At 49.1% G+C, this 24,135-nt stretch overlaps 1 protein-coding gene and 1 long non-coding RNA gene across 2 annotated transcripts; one reads left to right on the top strand and one right to left on the bottom strand.

Annotated features, from left to right (window-relative positions):
• Window positions 1-3: 3 nt before the first annotated feature.
• On the top strand, window positions 4-15,801 carry LOC132652488 (uncharacterized). The gene is made up of 3 exons (XR_009590131.1): window positions 4-330; window positions 14,323-14,457; window positions 15,396-15,801. It is a non-coding gene; the product is annotated as an uncharacterized LOC132652488 (long non-coding RNA).
• Window positions 15,802-15,808: 7 nt separating this feature from the next.
• On the bottom strand, window positions 15,809-23,895 carry Sfrp2 (secreted frizzled related protein 2). The gene is made up of 3 exons (XM_021649647.2): window positions 22,750-23,895; window positions 20,544-20,624; window positions 15,809-16,944 (listed from the first exon to the last, which is right to left on the bottom strand). The coding sequence occupies exons 1-3, from the start codon at window positions 23,249-23,251 to the stop codon at window positions 16,640-16,642; spliced, it is 888 nt and encodes a 295-aa protein (XP_021505322.1). The 5' UTR covers window positions 23,252-23,895; the 3' UTR covers window positions 15,809-16,639.
• Between the last annotated feature and the right edge of the window lie 240 nt (window positions 23,896-24,135).

Raw genomic sequence — 24,135 nt, 5'->3', positions numbered from 1 at the left:
GCTGGAGCTGCAGGGGTGCCTCAAGCGCGGCCGCCGCCCGGCGCGCCGCCATGGTCGCGGCTGCGCCCGATCCGCGTGGAGAGGTGTGGCAGAATTACGCGCGGACCGCGCCCTCGGGTCACCCGTGGGAGCTGACCTGGCGGTGGCGGGGCGGGCAGCCTGGCCGTAGCTGCGCAAGGCGGTGCCTCTCCGGAGCCTAGGGTCACCGTGCACCTTGCCAGCGCCGTGCGCGTCCCCTCGGCCTCAGGAACCAGGACAGGGACGGGTTCTCCCTGTCCTAGGTGATGAACCGTCCTGCGCCCCGCCTGGTACTCCCTGCTGGAACCACAGGTGACTGGGTTGGAGGAGGGTCCTGAACAGGTAGGAAGAGATGTGGGGAGTTGAGGACAAATGGATCAGAGAGGCCTAGGAGGGGGTGGGGAAGGGGGTGAGTAAAGGAAGAGGAGATGGGAAGAGGGAGGAGGATGTGGAGAGTGGAAGGCGAGAGAGCAAGGAGGAGGGGGATAAGAAGGGAAGAAGGAGCATAGGAGGGAAAAGAGGAAGGGGAAGGGGAGGGGGGAGGAGAGGAAGAGAAGGACAAGGAGAGGGCTGCAGGAAAGGAAGGAGAGGAAGAGGGAAAAAGGTAAGGAAGACAAGAGGAAAAATGGAGGGAAGGGAGGAGGGAACAGAGGGAAGAATGAGGGGAAAGAGGAAAGAGGGGGAGGAAGAGAGGAGAAGAGCAGAAGGCAGAAAGAATTTGGGGGTGGGGTGGAGAGATGAAAGGAAGAAGGGGGAGGCAGAAAGGTTTCCTTTGCAGCTGTCGGGCAGAGGGGTGCAGTAGAAGAGTGAAGGCTGAGTGGCGGCCCACATGCTGACCTTGGACCCCTCTTGAACTCAGAGCTTGTTTCCTGGGCCCACTGTTCTTCCATCTTCTGTACTTTCAAAGACAACAAAGCTGAGACGTTCCACCAAGGAGAGCATGTAGAGCTTTACCATCCCGGGGTGGTGTTCCAGGACCTGTAGGTCCCTTGGGAAATCACCCAGAACTTACCTTTACCCTCTACCTTCAGAGGGCAGCTTTCTCCTAATACCAAGTGGAAATTTACTCAAGCATACGACAAAGAAACGCCCACTTAAAACATCTAGCCTACAGAATGTGGCCTCCTCCATCCCTCACAAGGAGTTACTAGTGTAGCTTTAATGGTCAACTAGATGGGCACATCTCTGCAGTCGGGGAGCTTAATTGGGGTTAGATAAACATCCAAGCGCAACTCGTGAAAGTCAGTGCGTAGGCCTGCGCCCAGCTCTGTCAGAAAGGCTACAGCAGCCCCGAGCCCCTCTTGGATTGTTCTGCTTTCGGGGGTCTTGGCCGGGACATGAGACTCTCTTTAACAGGCTCCTGCTGCTGCTGTAACTTACCTCAGGGATTTCCCTGGCATGGCTGGGGTACTGACAGTGCTCAGCTGGAAGGAAAGGGGTTGTGACGGCCTGGTGCGGTGAGGGGAAGGCACCAAAACACAAACACTAGCTGACACAGAATGCCTTCTGGGAGCCTGGCTGCCCCAGGTTATCTACTTGCATTAACTCATACACCACCCCACCTCCAACAAGGCGTGTTCTTACCATCTCCACCAAACTAAAGCATGGAGATCAGGGAGCTTGGTGCACCGGCTGTGGGCATTCCTCAGTCGTGCAGCACTCGCCTGGCGTGCAGAGCTCCTGGGTTCCATTCCCGGCGCTGGGGGAAAATATCTTGACACTTCAAAGCTAGTAGGTCGTATAGTGGAATTTGAAGGCCGGGAAGCCTGACTCCATTGCCAGGGGTCTTAGCCACTGGAGCCAGTGGCTGGGAAAGTCTATGTAAGTCACAGTAAACAGTGCGGATTGTGGCCTCCAGAGAATGGAAAGTGATTTCCATCTTAAGGGAGGGGATTACCAGACTTGTCTCTTGAATCCACGGATGGGAAGGAGGAGTTAAGGCAGAGAGAGCAATCAGAAACCACTATAGTTTCCAGTACAGATAACGTCTTCCTGGTGTCTGTCAGGATGTGTGTTAGGAGGAGGGGCTGGAAAGATTCCAGCAAATCCCGGAAGTTTAGGTGATGGCTCTCCAAGGCCTGACTGATCTTCAGTGTTGAGGCCCTGGCCTGTGGCTGGTGCAGGTTAGCGCTTGCTTCAGTAGGTGCTACAGCTATGACTGAGAATAGGTAAGGTAGATCTGGGGGAACTGGGGTCCCTTGGAGCACGGTGCATCCTTGCCTTAGCTTCTGGCTGCCTTTCAGGGACAAGGGTCAGTATTTTTACCCAGGGGCAGACACTCACCTGGATTTCCCCAAGTCAGTGAAATAAACAAGACAATAAGACATTTCCCCCATGAAAACAGAAATATTCTTTTCATATATTGTTCTGGCCAATTATCATTATTGGGTTCTGATTGGTGACTGTCTTCCCTTGTTGGTGACTGTCATAAAGGTCCAAATACTTCACTGAATACACAGGGAGGCACAAAGGTGGCATCTTCTTTCTGTTCTCACTTCAACAGTTATATCAGAATAGAACTCCCCCAGAACACACTTCCTATATGGTATGGTGCTGTGGTGGGCAAAAACCTTAAGATTTCAATAACACAAGGGCTGGTATGGAGGTGATGCAGCCTGATGAGAATTCACTAGATCATTGGTTCTTAGAAGGAATTAATGTATTCCTTCCAGGACACTGGTTATCTTCTGTAAGAGCAGAAGTGGTGGTTTGAATAAGAACGGCCCTCATAGGCTCGTGTATTTGAATGCTTAGTCACCAGGGAGTGACACTATTCCAAAGTATTAGAAGGATTAGGAGGCATTCCCTTGTTGGAGTAGGTGTGGCCTTATTGGGGGACGTGTGTCACTGGGGGTGGGCTTTAACATTTCAAAAGCCCAAGCCAGAGCCAATCAGTTTCTCCTCTTCCTCTCCTCTCCCCTCCCCTCTCCTCTCCTCCCCTTCCCTCCCCTCCCCTCTCCTCCCCTCCCCTCCCCTCCCCTCCCCTCTCCTCCCCTTCCCTCCCCTCCCCTCTCCTCTCCTCCCCTCCCCTCCCCTCCCCTCTCCTCCCCTTCCCTCCCCTCCCCTCCTCTCCATCCCTGCTGTGATCATAATGGACTAAACCTCTGAAACTGTAAGCCAGCCCCCAGTTAAGTGCTTTATTTTATAAGCGCTGCCATGATCGTGATAGACATCAATAAGACAGCAATAAGACAGTGACTAGGACAACAGTATTATAAAAAGTAAGCCTGGCCCCTGAATCTCTGTCTTCCTGTTTTACAATTGTGACATCATCCACGATTAAGGTCCTCACCAGAGACTGAACAATGCGCCTGCCTGATCTTCAACTTCCAGCCTTCAAAACTGCAGTATAGACAGCTTCTTTTCTTCAGAAGTGCTTAGCCTAAAGTATTTCGCTATAACAACAGAAAAGAGGGATAGATAAGACTAATTTTCAATGTGGTTTCCAAATCAAATAGCTTGCAGTAAACAGCATATTAAATTCTGGACTAGATAAACAACCTTTCTGTTGCTTGGTGCTAATGTATTTAAAATATTAGATTGTCAATGCATCATCCTGTCATCAGGGTGTGACTGTAATGATGTAATGGAAGAAATGAGTGAATGCAGTAGAGGCATTAGAAATCACCATGGACGTTAAGAAGAGGTGCAGGAACAGACAGCCAGAGAATGGAAGCCTCCTAGAGAGGCACACATATTTTTGGGAACTAGTTTCACGAGCAGGGAAGGACTGATTAGTAGATTACCTACCTCCATGAGCAGTTATGTCACAGCAGGTTAGCAGATGACCTATCCATGAGCAGTTACATCACAACGAGGGAAAACACTGGGGCAAAGTGTGAGGAATTGGAGCTCTGGATAGGAAAGGTTACATTAAGCATGACTCAAGGACAGGCACCTTGCCTGTGAGTAAAGGGCCTAGTCAGATGGCTTAGCGGGTTACGGCACGTGGCTCCCACATGATGACCTGAGTTCAATCCCGGGGATCCACAGGGTGGAAGGAGAGGCCTGACTCAACACAGGTTGTCCTCTGACCCAGGGCGTGTATCCCTGTCCCCCACTAAGTAAGTAAAGGTAACAATGCTTTTTTTTTCTTTAAGAGACAAGTTGTGTTCCAGAAGAACTTATTTGTACATATCTAACTGACAAAAGTGCTCAAAATCCGCACATCAGCCTGTCATCCCAGCTACAGAGATGGCTCAGGCAGGGGAGCACAAGTTCAAGTTTCCCTGGGAAACAGTGAGTTCACACAAGCCTGGTTGACTTTCTGAGACCCTGTATCAAAACAGAAAGTACAAAGAGGCCTGGGGGTGTAGCTCAGGAGGAGAGCACTCGCTTACTTAGAATGCGTGGGCTCAAGTACTAAAAACCAAGCAAGCAAGCAAGCAAGCAAAACCAAAAGCAAATATAGTTCAAAGAGAAGTCAGAGTCAGTAGGAGATGGGAGAGGACAGGAGCCAGTTGGAAGAAATGAAAAGTTGTGTGATTTCAAGGAAACAGTTCCATTTGCATGTCGATTTGTGCTGTCCAGAAGGATCATATAGAAACTGAGCTGTTTCCGCCTTCCTATCCGTTTTCAGCCCATTCGTTAATTCTCTGTTCTCCTGGCTCCTGGGGCTCAACTGCCTTGAGCTGACAGGTCCTGGATGGCTAGATCCTGCAAAACTCCTTTGTGTTGTTTTACAAACGACTTTTCTTTTCATTTATTCCTGTCTTTTTCTTTTTCATAGTAACACAAAATATGTAACTTCTTAGCTTTAAGCTAATAAGCATTAAGCTAATTAAGTGGACCCAAATGAGCCAGGTGCAACAGTGAGTACTTGGAAAAGCGAAGGTAAAGTCCAGACACCTGATGGGGCCACACCTCCTTGAGCAGTAGATTTGGTGTGTGTGTGTGTGTGTGTGTGTGTGTGTGTGTGTGTGATTAAATCTCACTGACATCTAGGCAGTGAGAGTCAAAACAACTTGTCTGGTCTCAGTTACCAGTGCCGGAGAGGCTCGTGGGGTTCTGTGCTCTGATTCTAGGGGCCAGGGGCCAGCTTGTGCTTCAGTGGAGTTAGTCGCCTACAGGATGGAGCATTGAAGCCAGGCTCCAGCTTAGCTACAAAACAGCTGCGTAGTCATGATCAGGCTAAGTCCTTCACTCTGCTGTCCCCCAGGGCTGCTTTGTGGAACCATGTTTTCTTCAGGTGCAGACACCGGGCCCTAAAGAACTGACAAGATCCCTTCAAGCTGGTCTGAGCTGAAGTGCCCAGTCCTTCAGGATAGCCCCAGTCTTCTCTGGGCTCAGAGCCCGGTTCTACAGACCCATGGTGCCCCTTTGAGGAAGTCTGTTTTAGTTTAAATATTGAAAACCAGTGCAAAGGAAAGATACTCAACTTTACAGCTTATCTTATTGTTTAGTTATTGCTATTATGACACTACTGCTTGCTGTTTTTTTTTTTTTTTTCAGCTAAAATGTACAGGTCTTGGCCATCTTATAGATGCGCACGTGTGTATGTGTGTATGTATGTGTGTGCACGCGCTTGCCCCGTGTGCCTCTGCATGCTGGCCTTTAGCCCTAGTTGTCATTTATAGCCTTGCATCTATGGGGAAGACGCCTTCAGCCTTTCAAACCACAGCCTTGCAAATGTGCTTTTGGAGCACAGTCTGTTTGTAAGCAGGGGCTGACAGTATTAACAAACAGCTCTTGGCCCAGGGCAGCCCCACAACCGAATGACATGTGGTTTAAGGTTCATGTAACAGCCAGTTCATTTAAATAATGCTAGCTAGAGCCCAGGCTTTCAGGTTCTCCGGTTTCTGGGCAGTTTGGAGTGGAGGGCAGCAGAGTCTCCACAGTGACAGGGCGGGTGTGGGGTGCCCGCTCCCTAGGAGAAATGCCACATTCCTGCTTTTAATGGCTTGCCCTGCAGGTTTTTAAGACCAAGCCTCTTTCGAGGGCAAGCTTTTCAGTTCTGCTGAACAATTGATCTTGAGAAAGAAGAACCCCTTTTAAAAAGCAGCTGTAGTTTCAAGCCTGGAAGTTCAGCCAGGGTCATTCTGGTTTATTGAGGGCAGGGGCTCCTCAGTGGGAGGGAAGGCGCATTTCAGTCCTCCCTGGGGCTCCGTCCCTCCCCTCGCCCTATTTTCTCTTTGCCAGTGCCTTTACCATGTCTCCTCTTACTAAGTGACAGGCCAGACAGCCCTTCTCAGGCAAGCTATCGTTGACCTCGCCATAAAAGGAGTCACTCTTTCTTACACACAGTTTGCGCAGACATTGGGCTAAGCATAGGTTGTGTCTGATACCATTTCATCTGTGGAATCATCTTCTGTGGGAGCTGTCACCAGTTACAGCAAGATCAAAAGAGTGGGTCTGGACATCCAGGCCGCCCCAGCTGCCTGACCCCAAGGCCGTGCTGTGGGGCACTGTGTTTAGGACTTGCAAGCATAGCTGCAGTACTTCCGGTTAATTGTCAAAAATCACACCGCAGCTCCGTTCCCTCAAAGTCAGGTTCCTATGAAAGAGAAACAAGAATATTCTTAAACAAGGCCTGCTATAGACTCGCCAGCAGGAGCCTACTATTCATTTTGACTCCTAGCACACGTTTGGTTTGATCTCTGTTTCCTATCCATGACAGTAGCTGAAAATTATTATTTATTATTGTCATTATACTCAACATCACCGTTTTCACACTAGAGGTAGAACCAGGGATTGGATTCCTGCGCACGAGGCCAGCTCCCTGCCGCTGAGCTCCAGCTCCCTGCCGCTGAGCTCCAGCTCCCTGCCGCTGAGCTCCACGCCCCTTGCAGGTGACTGAACCTTTCTGTAGTGCCTACATTTAGGGACTCCTGCCCATCTCCACCCTGTCGCATGTTTGAACAACACTCTCCTTTCCCATTTGAGCCTGCGAAAGTCCCACTTCTCCTCCCAGGGCCTGGCTGCCTCTGTTCCCTCACTGGCCTTTTCCAGGCCCCGGTGGCGATACACCTCTCTCAACACTTTGCTCTCCCACTCTTTTCATCCAGCTCAGTACCAGATTGCTTAGTATTCAGGGTGCTGGTATGTAGAATAATTCCCCTTTGTGCTTGAGGGGGGCATTCCAAGACGTTGCGGATTCCTGAAATTGGAGAGCCCCAAATGACATATGAAGACACAGTGTCTCCTCAGTGGGTCCAATGACTGAGGAGTTATTAAGAGACAGCCTATGGGCAGTGCATATGGTGTGGACACAGTGGACAAAGGGGTGATTTACGTCCTTGGCAAGACACCACCACAAAAGATTTTATTGTGCTACCCAGATGGTATACCGTTTTAAACAGGTGACTTGTTTATCTCTAGAATTTCCCTCTTAATATTTTAAAGCCACAATTGACTACAGGTGATTGAAACTAATCAAAGCAAAATCATGGATGTGTGTGTGTTTATGAGAGAGAGAGAGAGAGAGAGAGAGAGAGAGAGAGAACCTCTGAAGAGTAGAGATTGCCTTCCACTTAGCTTTCATTCCACTTGCAGTGAAATCAAACTGGTGCCAGTTTTGCTCCAGGCCTCCCTGGCATTTGGAGGGAGAGGAAGGACAGATGGTCCCCCTTCAGCCCATCACCCGCAGAGGGTCTCTCCTCTGAGGAGAGGGCAGTTGTTACTGTGGCCACAGCCTTTCCATACCTACCCATTCCAGAGCTATTGAGAACTGCACAGGGTTGTGGACTGCAAGTAAGAAAAGAGGCTGCCAGTGTGCCCTCAGCAAAATTCCGTAAGGTGCTGCTACTTATCGGCCAGTGCGCATGCCCCACGCATCTGTGTGCGCATGCTCTTATTTTACATAAGACTGTAAATGTTTTGTAATGGCCATGTGCTACAGCCGTGTGGAGCCATGTTCTATAACAGGGGATTCTGTACTATTATGGTACAGTAAGATTCTGTGACCCACTGGTACCAGAGCTGTCTTAGCTTGTGTGGCTTCTCTGGGTGATAAGCAGCAATAATATTCCCTCGCGGTGGATTTCTCAAAACACATCTCTGCAGCTAATGGCGAGTTACTGTGCTTCTTAGTCTCCAAATCCTGCTACTTAAGATATATGTTTTTGTCGGCACTTGGAGGTGCTTTTACACACTTGGGAGAAGGAAGTCATCTACACAGGGCAAAGCCTGGGCCTGTCCTGTCTTACTGACTTTCCTATCCCTTTTCCTATCCCCTAGCCAGAAGACAGATAGAAACATAAAGGAAAGGAGAGAGAGCTGGTGTTTGACAGTAGCGAATTCTACAGGAGGGACTATCTCACTAGAGGTCTGTAATTTGAGACAAGAAGAAGGTCCAGGAGCCACACTGATGGTTGAGGCAGTGGGATCGTAGTCAAGCAGTTGGCCTTCATTCATGTCTCAATAACAACACATCTACCATGTGATTTCCAGCCGGGACACCTGGCTCTGTGAAAGAACAGGCTTGAGCTGTAACTTCTACACTGTGATCCCCCTCTCTGAGTGGTTTACAGAGGTTCACATACTGGATTATTCACCACAATGGACTCCAGAACACCTTGATGGCCCCTGAAGAACCCCGAGTTCACTAGCTGTCCCGCTGTGTTCCCTCCCTGGCCTGTCGCATGGGGACCTCTAGTGCATTTCCTGTCTCGGTGGTTTGTCTGTGACAGAGGTGACATACCTTCTGTGGGCTTTGCCTGTCTTTTCACTGCTGTGCTTGCAGGTAGGATGCATCTGCCTTCCATTCCTTTGGATGGGTGAATAATGCTCCATTTTAGGAACACAGCACATTCTGCTCACAAACCAAGAATAACGGTTGGTTATAGTTTGGGGCTAGAGTCAATAATGATGCCCTGAAAAACTAAGTAAGTGCTTTTTGTTACCATAAACTACATTCTATCAGGCATACCAACAGGCATGGCCAGTGACTCATACTGTAACTGTGTGTTTAGAATTTTGAAGATCTGTCAAACCATTTTCCAAAATGGCTGCATTTGACAATTCTGCTTGTCATGTGTGAGGAGTTTGACGTTTTTACTGGAAGATTATCTGGCTTTTTCATGCCAGCCATTCTGGTGGGTATGAGGCAGTGTTTCAGTGTGGCTTTGGCCTGGATCTCAGTACCAGGAAGTAACACAGAATCTTTTTCTGTGCTTGTTGCTCATTTCCCTGTCTTTGAAGATACCGCCATTCCCTGGCTCTTTGTATCTTGTGGATACTCATATTAGATACATGTTTTCAAGTATTTTCCCTGATTCTGTTGTCTTCCTCCCCCCCCCCCCCCCCAGTAAGCTGGGAAAACGCAGGTACTTTTATATTTGTCTCTGTTATCTCTTGCTGCTGAGGCCCTGGTGCTGTAGCTATTGTCTGTGGCTTAAGCCAAGGTCATGGAGACTCCAGTTTCTCCAGAGTCTGTTTAGATCTGAGTTGCTGTTATATGTGATGTAAGGCTAGGATCCATCTGTTTTGTGTTGTTCTGTTTGTTTGATATGATAACCATTTATCTTGGCAACACTTACTATAGAACTATTACCCCTCCATTGAATCATTGAATTGTTGTCTTATTATGATTATAATTTTTACAATTATAGATCACAGGTACTTGATTTTGTTGATCTTTGAGTGGGTCTGAAAAACTGCCTTAATCATTTCAGGTTTGTATTAGATTTTGAAATACAAAATTTTGAGGTATGAATCATTCAGCTTTGCTCTCTTGCCACATTATCTCAGCCGTTCCCAATCTCTGTATTTTCGTAAGAATTTTATAGTTTGTCAGTTTTCACAGAAGAGACAGCTGAGATAGCAAAAGCGATTGCGTGACTTTGGAGGCTAGTCTGAAGAATGTTGCAATGTATAGTATTAAATTCTTCCAATTCATGGGCCTTGGATGCCTTCCCACTAATTTAGTTCTTTTCACATTTTCTTTCCATTACTTTTTTTTTAGGATTTACTGTAAAGTGTTAAATTTCACTTGTTAGATTCCATTTCTGATTATTATTTTTAATGTGGTATACTCAATTTTATCTTTAGGATTGCTTACTGCTATAGAAATTCAATCATTTTGCATATTGTATTATATCCTGTAAACTTCCTTGGCTCTTCTCCCCCTCCCCCTCCCCCAGGGTTTCTCTGTATAACTCTGGCTGTCTAGGACTCGCGTTGTAGACCAGGCTGGCACTGAACTAACAGACATCCTCCTGTCTCTGCTGGGATTACAGGTGTGTGCCACTGTGCCTTAAATTTTTCTATAGATTCCTTAAAATTTTCTATAGATAAGATCATGTTATTTGTATTTTTTTAAATTTTTGCATAGTATGTTTAGACCATGGTTATTTGTTAATAAAGGTTTCAGATCTTTCTTTTCTGATATGTATGTTCATGCTGTTTCTTCCCCTCCTCCCTTTCATAGATATATATGGAAGTAATTCCCAGCATTCCTTTATAATTGCTTGTATTTCTGAAAGGTTGCTAATAGTGTTCCCTTTTCATTCTAGATGTTAATAATTTGAGTTTTGTTTCTTTATTTGACCAGTTGAAGCTTTTGTTGATTGTATTGAAATATTTTTTTTTCTAGTAGTTCTCTGAGACTTTATTTTCCTTGTATGCTCAGCTGTTTCCTTCTGTTTCCTCTGCTTTGGGCTGTGCCTCTTGCATGTTAAGGTGGAAACCAAGTAATTATTTAGCCTTTTTCTTTTTTCTTTTTCCTTTGAGACAGGGTTTCTCTATGTAGCCTTGACTGTCCGGGACTAGACCAAGCTGCCCTCAAACTCACAGACACTGCTCGGACACCTGCCTCTGCCTGTGCTGGGATACAAGTGTGCACCACCACACCAGGCTGCTTTTTTTCTTTTTTTAAACATAGTCATTTGTAGCTATTTCTGTCTGACCATTGACTTAGCTCCATTCCGTACATTTGGAACATTCTGTACTATGGGTTTCAAACATGTCTAGGATTGTATTAATTTCCTTTTGTGTGTGTGTGTGAGTTTCTTCAACTTACTCTGATTCATTTCCGCTTCCATCCACTGTGGTTGGGGCCAGTCCTTTCAGCTTTGCTGAGCTTGGTCTTGTCTTCCGTGTTGCCTGTGCTGGCGGCTGCTCCACTGCACCTGTGTACTGAGCTTAGACTTTCAGAGCGAAGCGGGAAAAGATCAGAACAGGAGCTGGCACTATCACAGTGGGCCCAGCAGACTTGTTAGGTACAGGTAGGGCTGTAGGAGAGGTGACTTTCCCCTCAGTGGATCTTCCAGACACAGAAACTCATTTAGACGAGGAAGGTGGCTTCTGTGATCAGATGCTATCACGGGGTAGTGAGGTAGGGAGTCTTTGGATCAGAAAGCCCCAAAAGGAGCAGCGCCGTGCTAGTCAGTCAGCCCTCTCATTTCCGTGCCAAAACGCTCACCACGAACTTAAAAGGAGAAATAGTTTATGTTTGCCCTTGGTTTTCGAGGGTTTGGTCTGTCATGGTGGGAGGACATGATGGTGCAGAGCAGTTCACATCTTGGCAGCCAGGAAGCAGGAAAGGAAGAGACCAAGCAAGATGCAGCCCTTAAGACACCTTCCCTATGACCTACTATTGCTTTCTCCCACTGGGTTTTGCCTCCTGCCTCTCACTGCTTCCTGATAATGCTGTCATGTTATGTGCCTGTCATGGATTAGATCAGAGTCCACACGATGTCACAGTCTCCATGATGCCCAGAGCTGTGCTTTCCTAATGCCCTCAGCGTTTCCCGTCCTCCACTCAAGTTAACAGCTGCAACCAAGCACCACGTGCAGTCTTGGTAGACGGTGTTCCAGTGTGACTCAGACACTGCTCTCCCTGTAGCATCTTTATGATGACCTTAAACTCAACCTGAGCCAAATACTCTGTGCTCTGCTCTGGCTGACTACCCACTCCTGAGGGCCACGCACAGGTCCCTCGGACGCCATTTTGACTATGTGTGCCTCTCATCTTTATTGTGTTCTCAGTCCTTCTGGAAGGCTGTTCCTGTATCACCAGAATCTGGAGTAATCTCTCTAGTATAAAGTTGGAGTAGGGCAGAATTGCTGCTTCCACACCTAGATCAGCACCTGCTTGTGGATACACACTTGGTGGCTATTTATTGATGAGTACACCACTGCCAAATAACTGGTGGTCAGTGTTTGCTGAGTTAATAAATGAGTACATACGTAATGTGTGCACAAACACATAATGTGAGCGCTGTGTGCACAGGCAGATGTCACACTGCTCAGTCCTCAGACTCAGAAACTATATAAGGAAAGATGGGGCGAAGGGTAGCTGGGGGGGGCTTATGCCTGGCTTTGAGCTTTAGTGTTAATAGCCCTTCCCCCCAAGAACATTAAGAGCCTCAGGCCTATTGTTTTGACGAAAAAACAGGGAATGGGGGATGGAGAGTATTTTTGGGTAACTGAGCTCTTTGTGCTATGAATTTCAGTCTACAGAACTGTGTTCCTAAGCAGTGCTTTTATCCTTTGTGGAACTGGAAAGTGCTACTCAAAGAACTCTTTAGTTTGTTTTTACAGATCAAATTCTACCTTGAGCTATTTACTAAAGAAAGGAGGAATGAGCTGCCTAGGGATATATAATTTTAATATTCTTTAGCTTTTCTCTCTAGGGCAATCCTCTATTTTAAATGTTTGAGCTTCTCCATGAGTCATGAATCATTTTGAGGAACTCAGAAGTCCAAAGCCCTCCCTGTTTCCACTCAGGGATGCACAGTCCTGTTTCCATCTGCCTACAAGAGAAACGTGGTAGTTGAAGAAATAATTAAGGCTTCAGACACAAACATTGCAAGGGCAGATAAGCTGTGTTTATTAGAACAAAATAAAACAATGAAATCCAGCACAGACTAGCTGATCTCCTCCAAGCACACCTTATTCCTTGTGCCTACATCAAAGGTGGGGCGAGATGAGTAGTGGCCAGAGCTGGAAAGTCCACAGAAAGATACGTGGCAAGAAGCAGAGAGTGGATGAGCTACTGACGGAGGGAGGCCCTGCCGGGCATTAGCATGCTTTCCAGAACTCCATCCCGTTATACAAGTGTGTAACTTTGGCTTGTTTAGAGAGAGAGCGTTCAAATAGATTTCTTTCTTCCAAGTTTGTTTCCCTGTTGGTTTTGTCATGCTCTAGTGTAGCCCAGGCTGACTTTGAACTCCTGATCTTCCAGCTGACATTATATCCTTTGCCGTTGCACCTTTGTTTCTATCAAGCTGATTCTTTACACCACCTCTGCTGAACTGTGTCTATTCCTGTTGATGTACTTAAAAACAAAACAAAACAAAAAAACCCTCTTTTTTCCAATCCCTTCCAACACCCCACCACCAGGTAGGAGAGAGAAAGGATTAGTGAGAGAGAGGGGGCGCAGTTCTTTCTTAGCTGCTTCCTGCTGGTTAGGGTGGCTGGGTTTCTTAGAGCCAGTCTAATCTTTGTTTCAGGAGATCTCCATCTTCTTGTTTCACAACAGCAACCAGGAGCAGCAAGGGGGAAGCAAGAGCAGCCTTGTTCTTTCTCCTATCTCCTTTCTGATCTTTGGCATTTATTCCCTCTCACAGTCCTCAGATTTTAACTATCTGCATCTGGCAAAGAGCTCCTCTCAGAGCCTGAATGAGGCAAACAGCCTCCTGCTGTGGACCATCTGAATCAGTCCCACATCCCATACCTGGGACCAAAACAAAAACATGTTTATATCCACAACATATCCCCATTTTAATTCCTGATTTTTGATAAAGTCACTCTTTAATTTACTGTTGTCTCCTTTGTCTTTTCCTTATTTTTGTCCTTCTTCTGAGCCCCAGGTCTCCTGATGTAACCATCTGACCCTGAGTTCTGTAGAGGGCACAGAGGTCCTCATGCACACAAACAGCCCTAGGGAAACCAGACTGTTAAAACACACGGGCTTTTCTCCTTAGTGGGAGCAATTTACGCCTGTTTCTGCCTGTAAAGCTGAAAATGGACGTAGTTAATAACTTGGTGATCGTCACTATCTGTGGACCAGGCCTCATATAAACCCCCCAGACATCGTTTGTCCCAGACCCTTCCCAGACTCCTGAGCACGGTTTCTCCATCAGTACAACCCAGTCTATGGATGAGGGCGCAGGCGCTTTACAAAGGAGCTCCGATATAGTTGTGCCTCAGACTTTACGGTGATAATTGTCTGGCAGAAACTGTTCCGAGGTTGCACCATGTTTTAGTGTGTCAAAAATAAATGGCTCGGGTCAGACTGTAGGAGCTTGAGTCAACACTGTCATGTTGAACCGGATTTCCTTCTTGTTACTCTGCCTCCAGTACTGTTTGCAGGGACCCCACACAAAATTGTGTCCCCCATTTATCGCTGGTCGTCCTTTGCAGATACGGGGTTTGCCTTGACTTTGAGCATCTGATGAGAAGCAGAATCATGTGGTAGTGCAGAGGAAAATGAAAGGGGCCAGCCACACTACAGCTGTGGAGGGAGCGGAGCCTGAGGCGCTGTGGATAGAAGGCAAGGTAAGAGGCTCTTCAGCGTCGTTGCATGACGCCCTCACATGACACCCGTTAAAAATGTCAGGTTAGGGGCTGGACAGGTGAGTCAGCGGTTACAAGCATGTGCTGCACCCGCACCACACACAGACACACACAAAGACACATACAGAGATGCCACAAACACACACAGAGACACCACAGACACAGACACACACATACACACCACACACACACTAAAAAAGTCTTTTAGAAAGTTGGAGCACCTGAGCAAAACTGCTGTGTTCACTTCCCCGTGCTCTGCAGACAAGTCACCAGTTTCTCTGATATGAGCATTTCCTTTCTTTACATGATCTCTATAGGGAATAAAGCGAATGCCTGTGTCCTCAGTACCTAGAGCACGTTTGCCACATTATCGGTAAATATTTGCTCAGTAGCTGCTTGTGCAAAGGCAAGCGCGCCATGTTCCCACAGTTTACTCCTACACTGAGCGGACTACAGTCTGTTTTCTCGCTGGCTCCACTGCTGCCTGCTCTCTGGGCCTCAGTTTCGTGTGCTGGATAGCACTTGTAAGCTTTATAACGGAACAATGAAGCTACGGAGAGACATTGCTAAGATCTGCCGTGTCCCTCCAAAATTCGTTTTAAGATTGAATCCCCTGTGAGTAGGCGTTAGGAGGTGGAGCCTCCGCGGTGAGGTCATGATGGCGGAAATGGAATTGCTGCACCCTGAGGAGGTGCAGGGAAGGAGTCTCACCCATCTGCCATATTGGGAGATGCTGAGAAGCAGCCATCTTTGAAGCAGAGCCAGGGCTCTGTGGTGATCTTGGCCTTTCCAGCTGCCGGGGCTGGGAGAAGCAGGTTTCTGCAGTGTAGCTGGCTGGGCTAAGCTACTTTGTCACGGTGGCCTACGTGCACTGAGACAGGCGTTTGTGGTGGCTGTCTGGCTCTTATCCTGTGTTTCAGCATCCTCTCGGTCCTGGCTTCCAGTGGACATGCTCCAGATCATAGCTTCCGCTTCCTCAGGTCAGAGCTCAAGTACCATCAAGGAATTACCATCTTCACAATGGCTGCCCTTCTCACCTATGAGTCTCCAGGGCTGCGGGACTGCAAACTGCGTGACCTGGCATGGGGCCCTGCAGCCCAGCGTACCACTGCGCATGCCTGAACTGCATGAAGGGCCCCTGGAATCTGCCGGAGCAGAGGTGATGAACCCTGGCTGAAATGCGAGGTACATGCTCGTGTTCAGGGAGACAGTTTTCTAAAGCAATGGAGTAGCTGCTGACTTCAACCTGCTGGAGGGAGGAAATGACAGAGCTCCCTCCCAGCTCCTCGGTCGAAGGACACGTGACAAGACAAAGAAGAGGCTCGACAAGATGTGAAGTTTATATACAAAGAATATAATGTTTATCTGAAATATTTACAGTGTTGGTTAAAGCAATATTTTTACAACTTTTCCAGGTCAGCTACTATGTATATTACAGGTAAGCTACAATGATTTAATTTGCAAAATTGGAAAAATGGAGTAAACAAAAATGTTTTAAACAAAGGTTAAAATCCTCAGGTCAGTTTATACTGCATTCACTCTGCCCTTTGCGTGAAGGCATCGTGCAATGTGCCCTTCCGGACTGAAGTTCTGTAGCTGGGGCGGGGTGCGCCAAACAGTCGCTGAGGGTTACAAGGAGCAATGAAATGGTTTAAGACTCTGGCTCTCAGGCTGGAGCCGAGGAAGATGGTGAGATAACGGCCAGCTTTATCTCAACCGAGTCTGGGACCCACACGTTTAGACCCCAGAGAAAAAAAAGAGTCTGCCTAAGTGGCAACCTTAGCGCACAGTACAAACCAACAGACTGACCAAAGAGGGAAATGCCCCTCAGGTCACAGCACTACCTACTCACAACTAACCTTAAAATGAGCTGTTGTAAAACTTCATTAAAATAGCCATGGTTTTATTAGTTTGAATATCTCTACAAGATCTGGAAGGACTCTGGCTTTCCATGAAAACAGCTGTCCATTCCAGAGGCCTCCTAGGGCCTTTATAAAATTCAGGAAATGTTAGGGATACACACATGCAAGAGGCAGGGCAAGCCGCTCCAAGCTGGGGCTGGAGCTTTCGGGGACTGTGCTTGGGAAACCGGAAGTGAGGTCGCAGAGCGAAAGCGGCCCGCAGAGCCCAGGGCCTGAGTAGTGAGAGGCTGCCCGCTGGGAAGCTAACACTGCAGCTTGCGGATGCTGCGGGAGATGCGCTTGAACTCTCTCTGGCCCTTCTGCCACCGCTTCACGGAGGTGATGACCAGCTCCCCGCCCTGCTTCTGTCCCATGACCAGATAGGGTGCGTTGATGTCGTTCATCTCGTCACAGGTGCACTGCAGGCTGTCTCTGAGCCACAGCACGGACTTCTTCAGGTCTCTTTCAGACACACCGTTAAGCTTGTAGATGGTCTTGCTCTTGGTCTCTAGGGTGATTTTGGTGTCTCTGTTGATGTAGGTTATCTCCTTCACTTTGATTTTCAGTGCTGTGAAGACAAGAGGGGCAGGAACGACAACAAAGAGCCCGAGTTATGACGAGGGGGAACTGTGCAGATGGTAAGCTTTGCTGCGCTTGGGCTGTAGGGGTTCCAGGGGAGAGGAGCTTCCTATCAGCACACAGACTGTAGGGGCTGGAGGTAGGGCCTTGGCCCTGGGGGCTGCATGTGCCTCCGTTTCTAAAGCCCCGAAGCTGGTGGGGCATTTGGTTTCCCATCAGCCGCTTTTCAGAACCTCCGTGGAGGACTCAGTTAACTCTTCTCACACCACGCCCCTGTGCTTCACATATGGTTCCTGCCACTCCCAGCAAAGGGCTCTCCTGCTGGAGGAGAAGTGCCTAACTCTTAGGTGAAACATGAGCTTCCCTGGCTGCAAACGTTAAACTGGGTTTATTATGTCAGAGAGGTTTCCAGACAAACCTGTGAGGAAATGGTATCATGGTCACTGTTTTCTCAGGAACAGATTACAGGGAAAGGAGAATGGGTCTTGCAGCTGCTTTTGATTTGGTAAAGTAACGAAGAGGAAAAAAAAATGCAAGTCTTTTTTTTAAGAGCACAGCATGTTTATCCATAAAAGTGTTTTTCTGAAGACTTCATCCTCATGTGTTCTCATTTGCCTGGCCAAGGCCAAGGCATTTACAGATCATGTATGTACTGTTTCCAGAATGTGTGTGCAGAGTCATTAGAACGTTAAGACCAAAACATAAGTTGTTTACTATAAAAGACACGTTTTATAGCCATGAACACTACACGTCGGGAAACACGCACACACACGCCGGGATTAAGTTTCAGGACTCCACACGTGCAGGAAAGGGATGGGATTTTCGGGTTAGAAAGGGTCATCCCGTTAAAAGCTCATTAGGACACAGAGATGCAAATTGAGAGACGTGTGTGTGCCTTGTGCCAGGCCACCCAGGTAGCCTTTGTCCCATCTCAGTCCCCGAACCTTGCCCCACGCTACCAGATCTCTAGAGGCAATGTGGAATTGCTGTCCTTGAAGAGCACTGAGTTTCTCAACCCCAGCGTGTCCTAAGACTCTTGGTGCCACTGACAGCTGAAATAGATGACATGCATGCACGGCTTCCCAACTTTGATGGGGTTTGATGCATTGTTTAAATTAGTAATAGTGGAGAATTCTGTGTGTGTGTCTTTGAGGTTTTCTTTTCCTTAAAAAAACAAAACAAAACAAAACAACAACAAAAAACAGGCAGGGAACTCAATGGAGCTGGCTTCCTGGCTAGAATGGAAATGATGGGTGCTTAACTGGGTTATGCATGGGTGCTGTGCCTTGGTGAATGTCTGAGGTGGTATTCATCTGAACCACAGTCCTGACTCCTCAGAGTTTACAGAATACGACATGTGGAAATGTCACAGGATTGTGACTTTAATGGGGGCTGAGAGGCCATGTAGGGTTAACTGACCTGATTATACATTAGTGAGGAGTCTAGTCTCTGATACAGATGGGCAGGAGCAAGGCTCCACCTGGCCAGTGAAACATCCCTGCACTTCAACACCTGAAGAATCATCGCTGAGCTCGGAGGTGTGTTAACTGTGATCACCACTCTCTTTAGCTCTAAAATGTGTATCACGGGGGAAATGGCAGGGGTTCCTCCTTAGACTTGAAGCTGAGACAAAACATAGGGAATCAAGGACCCAAAATAACAGGCTTACCCTGGAGGGGTGACTGGGGGATTCAGGGTGTGGTAGGAGGCACAGGTGACAGTCCCCGGCCCCATGCCATGTTGTGTAGGGGGTTGGGGGAGGGCAGTCGGAGGCAACAGGCCCAGGCCCGGGTCTTATGTGTAACCTGCACTGTGGTGGCAAGGGCTCTGCGTTCCGAGTCTTATGTGTAGCCTGCGCTGTGGCGGTAAGGGGGCTCTGCATTTCTGTTTGGAATGTGTATTTGGGGTGGGGGTGCTGTGCCTGCCAGGATGCTGCAAGGGAAGTAAGTGCCATTGCCGGGCCTGTTCTGTTTGCTACTCCCCAAAGAACAGAGGCCAAAGGGACTATTCCTTCATCGTCCCTACCTGGGTCAAAAGGGTAGGGCGACAGAGAGCAAAACTGATGGCTGCACTGCCCATCACACTCACACCACTTCTTTGGCTCAGTCCTTCACAAGGCACCTTGAGAGAGTTTGCCTTCTGTTAGGTGAGTCATGAAAGCAAGCGAGTGGTGTGTGTGTGTGTGTGTCTCCCAAATGCATCTGCTTTAGAGTCCCGTGAAAGCCAGGAGAGAATTCTCATGTGTAGTACAAAGAGCATAAGCTGCTGGAGAAAATGCTTTTTAGAATTGTCAGTTTTACTAGATATGTGGCAGCAGAGGACTGTGACTTGGTCAGACTCTGGAGACTGAAGATTACCCACTGCTAACATGCCTGGCCCTGAGATGGCTTGAGGTCTGTTTGAAGACAGATGCAGGAAACCTTATGGGCCCCACTGAGGCTCCTCCTACTTGGCAGAGTTAGTTACTAGTTAGGACTTGGAGCTCTTCATTTGCCTTTATCCTTCCTCAGTAACGTCTAGTGTTTCCTTGGGTCAGGGCTACAGTTCAGGAACCGGCCAAGGTTCAACTCAGGATACTTCCTGAAAAGATCTGAAGTGGATGAGCAGTGGCCAGGACTGTTGTCAGTGAGAGTTCAAGGTGGCGAGGGAACGAGGGGTCAGCAGTGGCCCCAGTTTCCTCAGTCCTAAGGATTGTTGACTGTGTGGCCATGTTAACGTGGCTCTGTTGGGTTCCATGTTGTTTAGTAGACCAGTGGCCTTCTGTACTCACCAAGACTGAGGGGTACCAGCCCCTCTAATACAGCCAGCAACAGTACCAGCTGGGCGAGGCAGCAGTCTGGGCCACTGGCCACTCCTGATTCTGACTGTGCCTCTGCCCCTTGTCTAGCTGGTCTTCTCCCTTTGCCTGGGGGATCTCGGACAGCAGTAGGTCCAGGTAGTGTTGGTAGAGAGAGCCTCCGTCCTTCCTCTGCTAATTCCCTAAGGGGAGTGGCTTACTGCTATGCCTCTTGTGTTGTATCACTCCATGTGCCCCAAGCACCACACTGTCGCGACCTTCCTCACCTCACCTAACTTGGAAAACTTTCTTCTTTTTCACCATTTGTAAAACTGTGTCAGCTGTGTCCCTGTGAGCTACAAATAGAGCGAAAACATTTCAATCTGATTCAAGTGTGGATGTTTATTTTGGGCCGCTTCAAGAGCTTGAACCTGTTTTGTGAGGGCGCTCACCAGTTCTTGGCACACAGGTCAAGCAGTTTAAAAATGATGCACGGCCCAGGACCCGGTGTGTTCGCACAAACGTGTGGGGGCTGAGAAGTTAGCCATTGTGCACTTGTGATTTGGGAAATCCCTATCTGATTACTGTTTAAGGCAGCAGTAAATGTCATCCTGTGTGACTCAGTTCACCAGTTACAGATGAAGAGAACTAGGCTAGGGGTTAGGTGACTTTGGGGAACGGGCGATGTGACCATTTCTCACCCAGCCTCATCTGAGGACTTCTCACTGACTTACACTACTTACACTTTGTACGTTTCCTGGTAAATAAAGCTTGGATGGATGTGAAACCTGTTGGTCTTGGCAGTTACTTACCAAAATCATTTTTACAAAGAGTTTCCATTATGTCGTTGTCATCCTCGTTTTTAGTTTTGCAGGCTTCACACACCTTCGGGGCTGGAAATGTGAAAAGGTCTTTAGTGAGTTTGCTGAAGCAGGAACAGCAGGTGGCGTCTGTAAACAACCCTGAGGGACTCAGCCAGGCCAGACCAGCCACTGTCCTGTGCAACCCCCTACTTCTGCCTCCTCTGTACAAAGAGGACTCCTCATTTCCAAATGCTGCACTTTCCATTCTTGGCCTGGTGAAAAGCGAGTGCCTGAATGTCCTCTGTTGTCAGCACCCACCCTCAAATGTAGAGGGGGTTGTGGGCATGGGTAGGCCGGCTTGCAGGATGACCCAATGAGGCTGCAGCTTTTCAATGCATCCTCCTCACTCCTAGGATGAATTCAGTCATCCGCAGGTCTCTAAGGGGAAACTGCCCGAAGATCCAAGCCCTGGAGGGAGCTGGGAGGATGTTAGCCATAAAATACAGTGGAAAGATGGCTCTCATCTGCAGGACCTGGAGGAGCCCCTTCGGTGTAGCTAGACTCTGGGCTGGAAAGGAGGGCCAGTGCTGTGCTGTGAGGAACCTATCCAGCTGGCCTGTACCCTGGAAGCACCTCTCAGTAACTCCCACAGCCCCATCTAGCTGGTTCTCCACCTCCTGCCAAGTTTACGTTTCACTACTCCCCTTCCGCTCCCTGGTACAGGTGCCTGTTTCTGTCCTTGCAAGCACAGAAGCCTGGAGACAAAGTGATGCAGGTGAAGGAAAACTTGCTGTGGGGTGTGCCTGAGCAGACTAAGGACTTTTCTGTGCATGCACAGCTATCAGTCTGTCTAAGGCTGTCCTATAAGAGCACAGTTGCACCAAGAAGACATTTTTCTTTCTCTAATTTATAAATATGCCCAAATGCTGTCTTTAAAATTCATGTGCAATTTTATAGGTTTCCACTAGTATGAAATTGAATTTTCACAGAAAAAAGCCCTTGTAACTCACAATAGAAGTTATGATTTTTGAAAATACCAAAGAGCAAAATTTGCAGGCATACAGGCATATATTGAAGAAGGAAATGAATTTTGGAGGAATACCCAGTATATATTTGGGTTGATAGTAGAAAGGAAAACAAAAGCAACCCCCACAACCCCAGCAATCCCCAACCAGAAACACGTCCAACTGGGAGGCTCAGGGTCTGTGTGAAATGCTACCAACCTGTATTGCTTACTCCATGGTATATGTCAGACAAATGTCTGAAAAACGCCAAACATTTGCAATGAATTAGAAACCTAACCAATAAGATGATTGCAGACTCATGGTGCCTGCCAGGAAAGATTGCTAAACAACTTTGTCTTTTCTTTAACTAATGATGTCTGCAGGAAAACAATTAGAGATCGAAAGGGAGAAGCCGCTCAGACCCTGAGCGGGATTAGGAAGCCGGCTTTCTATCTCAGGGGGCCGGAGTCAGCTCAGACACATTGGATCCTTTTTCCTTTTCAGGAAAAATCTCAAGAGCCCATGAGGTTTTCATTGCTTTGATGGTTTTTGCCTATGAACTCCCTCTGTTTTCTCAAAAAACTCGAGGGAACTCTTTTGCATGATTTTCTCCAGTTAATTAAAACCACGCCTAAGATAAAAGCTGATAGTGATAGAAAGATGGTTCCTGGCGACTGCCTCATCTCTCCCTCAAACACCTGGGCACTGGAAACCGAAACTCAGTGTTCCGCGTGCTCCCAGGCAGTCTCCCTTACATCTCCAAAACCTACATTGGCAAAGGACAAAAAGCTCGGAAGGTGATCATTGTGTTTTTGCCCAGTGGGACAAGAACATGCAGAGAGAGGCTGAGCAGAAGAAGCCTCTGGCCTGGGTGTTTGTCACTAGGACCCGGCCATCCCAGGCGGGACGGCGGGGAGGCACAGAACAAGCCTCCTGAAACAAGAAGTGCCACTTTTGTTTGGCTTTCCTAACTCCCCAAGGGGAGCTGTTTCAACCAGGGAGGGATCTTGGCGCAGGGGTGGGAGATCTCAAATTCGGTACTCCGTAAGGCAACGGACTAGGGTAGGGAGCGCTTCCGCCACATCCAGGGTTGCAACCCCAAGCTGGGAGAATGGGACGTGGAGTGAAGGCTTCGGGGTCCCCGTCTCCCTCCACAGGCCCCAGTCCTAGCAGCTTGTCCGGAGTGAGTGGGACGAGGAGGGAAGGCTTACCTTCCTCTGTGGCCGGCAGGAGGTGGTCGCTGCTAGCGAGGGGGATGCAGAGGTCGTTGTCCTGTGGGAAACGGTCGCACTCCAGCATGTCCGGCCAGGGGAAGCCGAAGGCGGACATGACCGGGGCACAGCGGTCCTTCACCTGCACGCAGAGCGAGTGGCACGGCTGGATGGTCTCGTCCAGGTCGTCCAGGCAGACGGGGGCGAAGAGCGAGCACAGGAACTTCTTGGTGTCCGGGTGGCACTGCTTCATGACCAGCGGAATCCAGGCGCCCGCCTGCTCCAGCACCTCCTTCATGGTCTCGTGGCCCAGCAGGTTGGGCAGCCGCATGTTCTGGTACTCGATGCCGTGGCACAGCTGCAGGTTGGCCGGGATGGGCTTGCAGTTGCTGCGCTTGTAGGAGAAGTCGGGCTGGCCGAAGAGGAAGAGGCCACGCGCCGAGCCCAGGCAGCAGTGCGAGGCGAGCAGCAGCAGCAGCAGCGAGGCAGGGCCCCGCGGCATCGTGGAGCGGCGACCCCCGGGGGGCGGAGGAGCCGAGCCGGGGAAGCGAGGCGGCCGGAGCCCGGGCTGGTCCTGGACCCGCTCGCCCTGCTCGTGGGCTCCGGAAAGCCGGCGGCACGAGCGCGCGAAGCCCGGCGCGGGGAAGTTGGCGCGGGCGAGGCACGGCAGGCCCGCGCGCAGCTCCGGGGGGCTCCGACCCGGGGGAGCAGAGTGAGCGCAGGCTGGGGCCCAGCCAGAGTTTTCTTGGCCTTTTTTATGCAAATCTGGAGGTGGAGGGGGTGGGGGAGCAAGGGAGGAGCCAGCCCCGAGAAATCCGAGCAGGCAGGTCGCTGCTTTCCCGGGCTGCTTGCGCGCAGAGAATGCCCCTCAGCGCCGGCTGGCAGGAAATTTGGGCTGCGCCCCCCACCTCTACTGCAGCGCCGCGCGCTCTGGCGACTGCCTTGCCAGCCGGCCAGCCAGTGAGGCCACCGTGCCCCGCTGCGCGCGAGCGGAGAGCGAAAGTGGAGGGCACGCGTGGGGCCCGGCCAGCGAGTCTGGGCTGCAGCGTTTCACGCCCCGCGTGGCCCGCCTCCGTTTTGATGTGCTGCAGCCTTTATGCCTCAGCACCGCGTCCCCGGGCGGCCACGAGCCCGCAGTGCTGGGCTCTTTGTGCCTCCGGCCTCAGGCCCAGGCCGGCTTGCTCGAGGAACTTCATTTCCAGCCCAAGTGGAGCAGGCTGGCTCCTGCCGTTTGTTTCCACGGCCCTTCGACGCATTCTGAATCACAAAACGGATAGCGACGATACACTGAGTTTCTGTTTCGCTGGGCTCTCTATAGGATTTTCTTAGAGTAGAGGACTTGCAGACTCACAGGAGTTTGCCCGCCATTTCTCCTTTTGGAGAGGA

Source organism: Meriones unguiculatus, chromosome 2 (genome assembly GCF_030254825.1).
Source record: "Meriones unguiculatus strain TT.TT164.6M chromosome 2, Bangor_MerUng_6.1, whole genome shotgun sequence".
In the NCBI taxonomy this organism is placed as follows: Eukaryota; Metazoa; Chordata; class Mammalia; order Rodentia; family Muridae; genus Meriones; species Meriones unguiculatus.
This window is presented reverse-complemented; position numbering and strand designations above follow the sequence as displayed.

What these genes read in the sequence shown, in the direction of transcription:
- Sfrp2 (XM_021649647.2), bottom strand. Translation starts at nt 23,251, where the DNA reads ATGCCGCGGGGCCCTGCCTCGCTGCTGCTGCTGCTGCTCGCCTCGCAC. An exon ending in CCTGCCGGCCACAGAGGAAG is followed by an intron (nt 20,625 to 22,749) that starts GTAAGCCTTCCC and finishes TCACATTTCCAG; the next exon opens with CCCCGAAGGTGTGTGAAGCC. An exon ending in TCTTTGTAAAAATGATTTTG is followed by an intron (nt 16,945 to 20,543) that starts GTAAGTAACTGC and finishes TTGTCTTCACAG; the next exon opens with CACTGAAAATCAAAGTGAAG.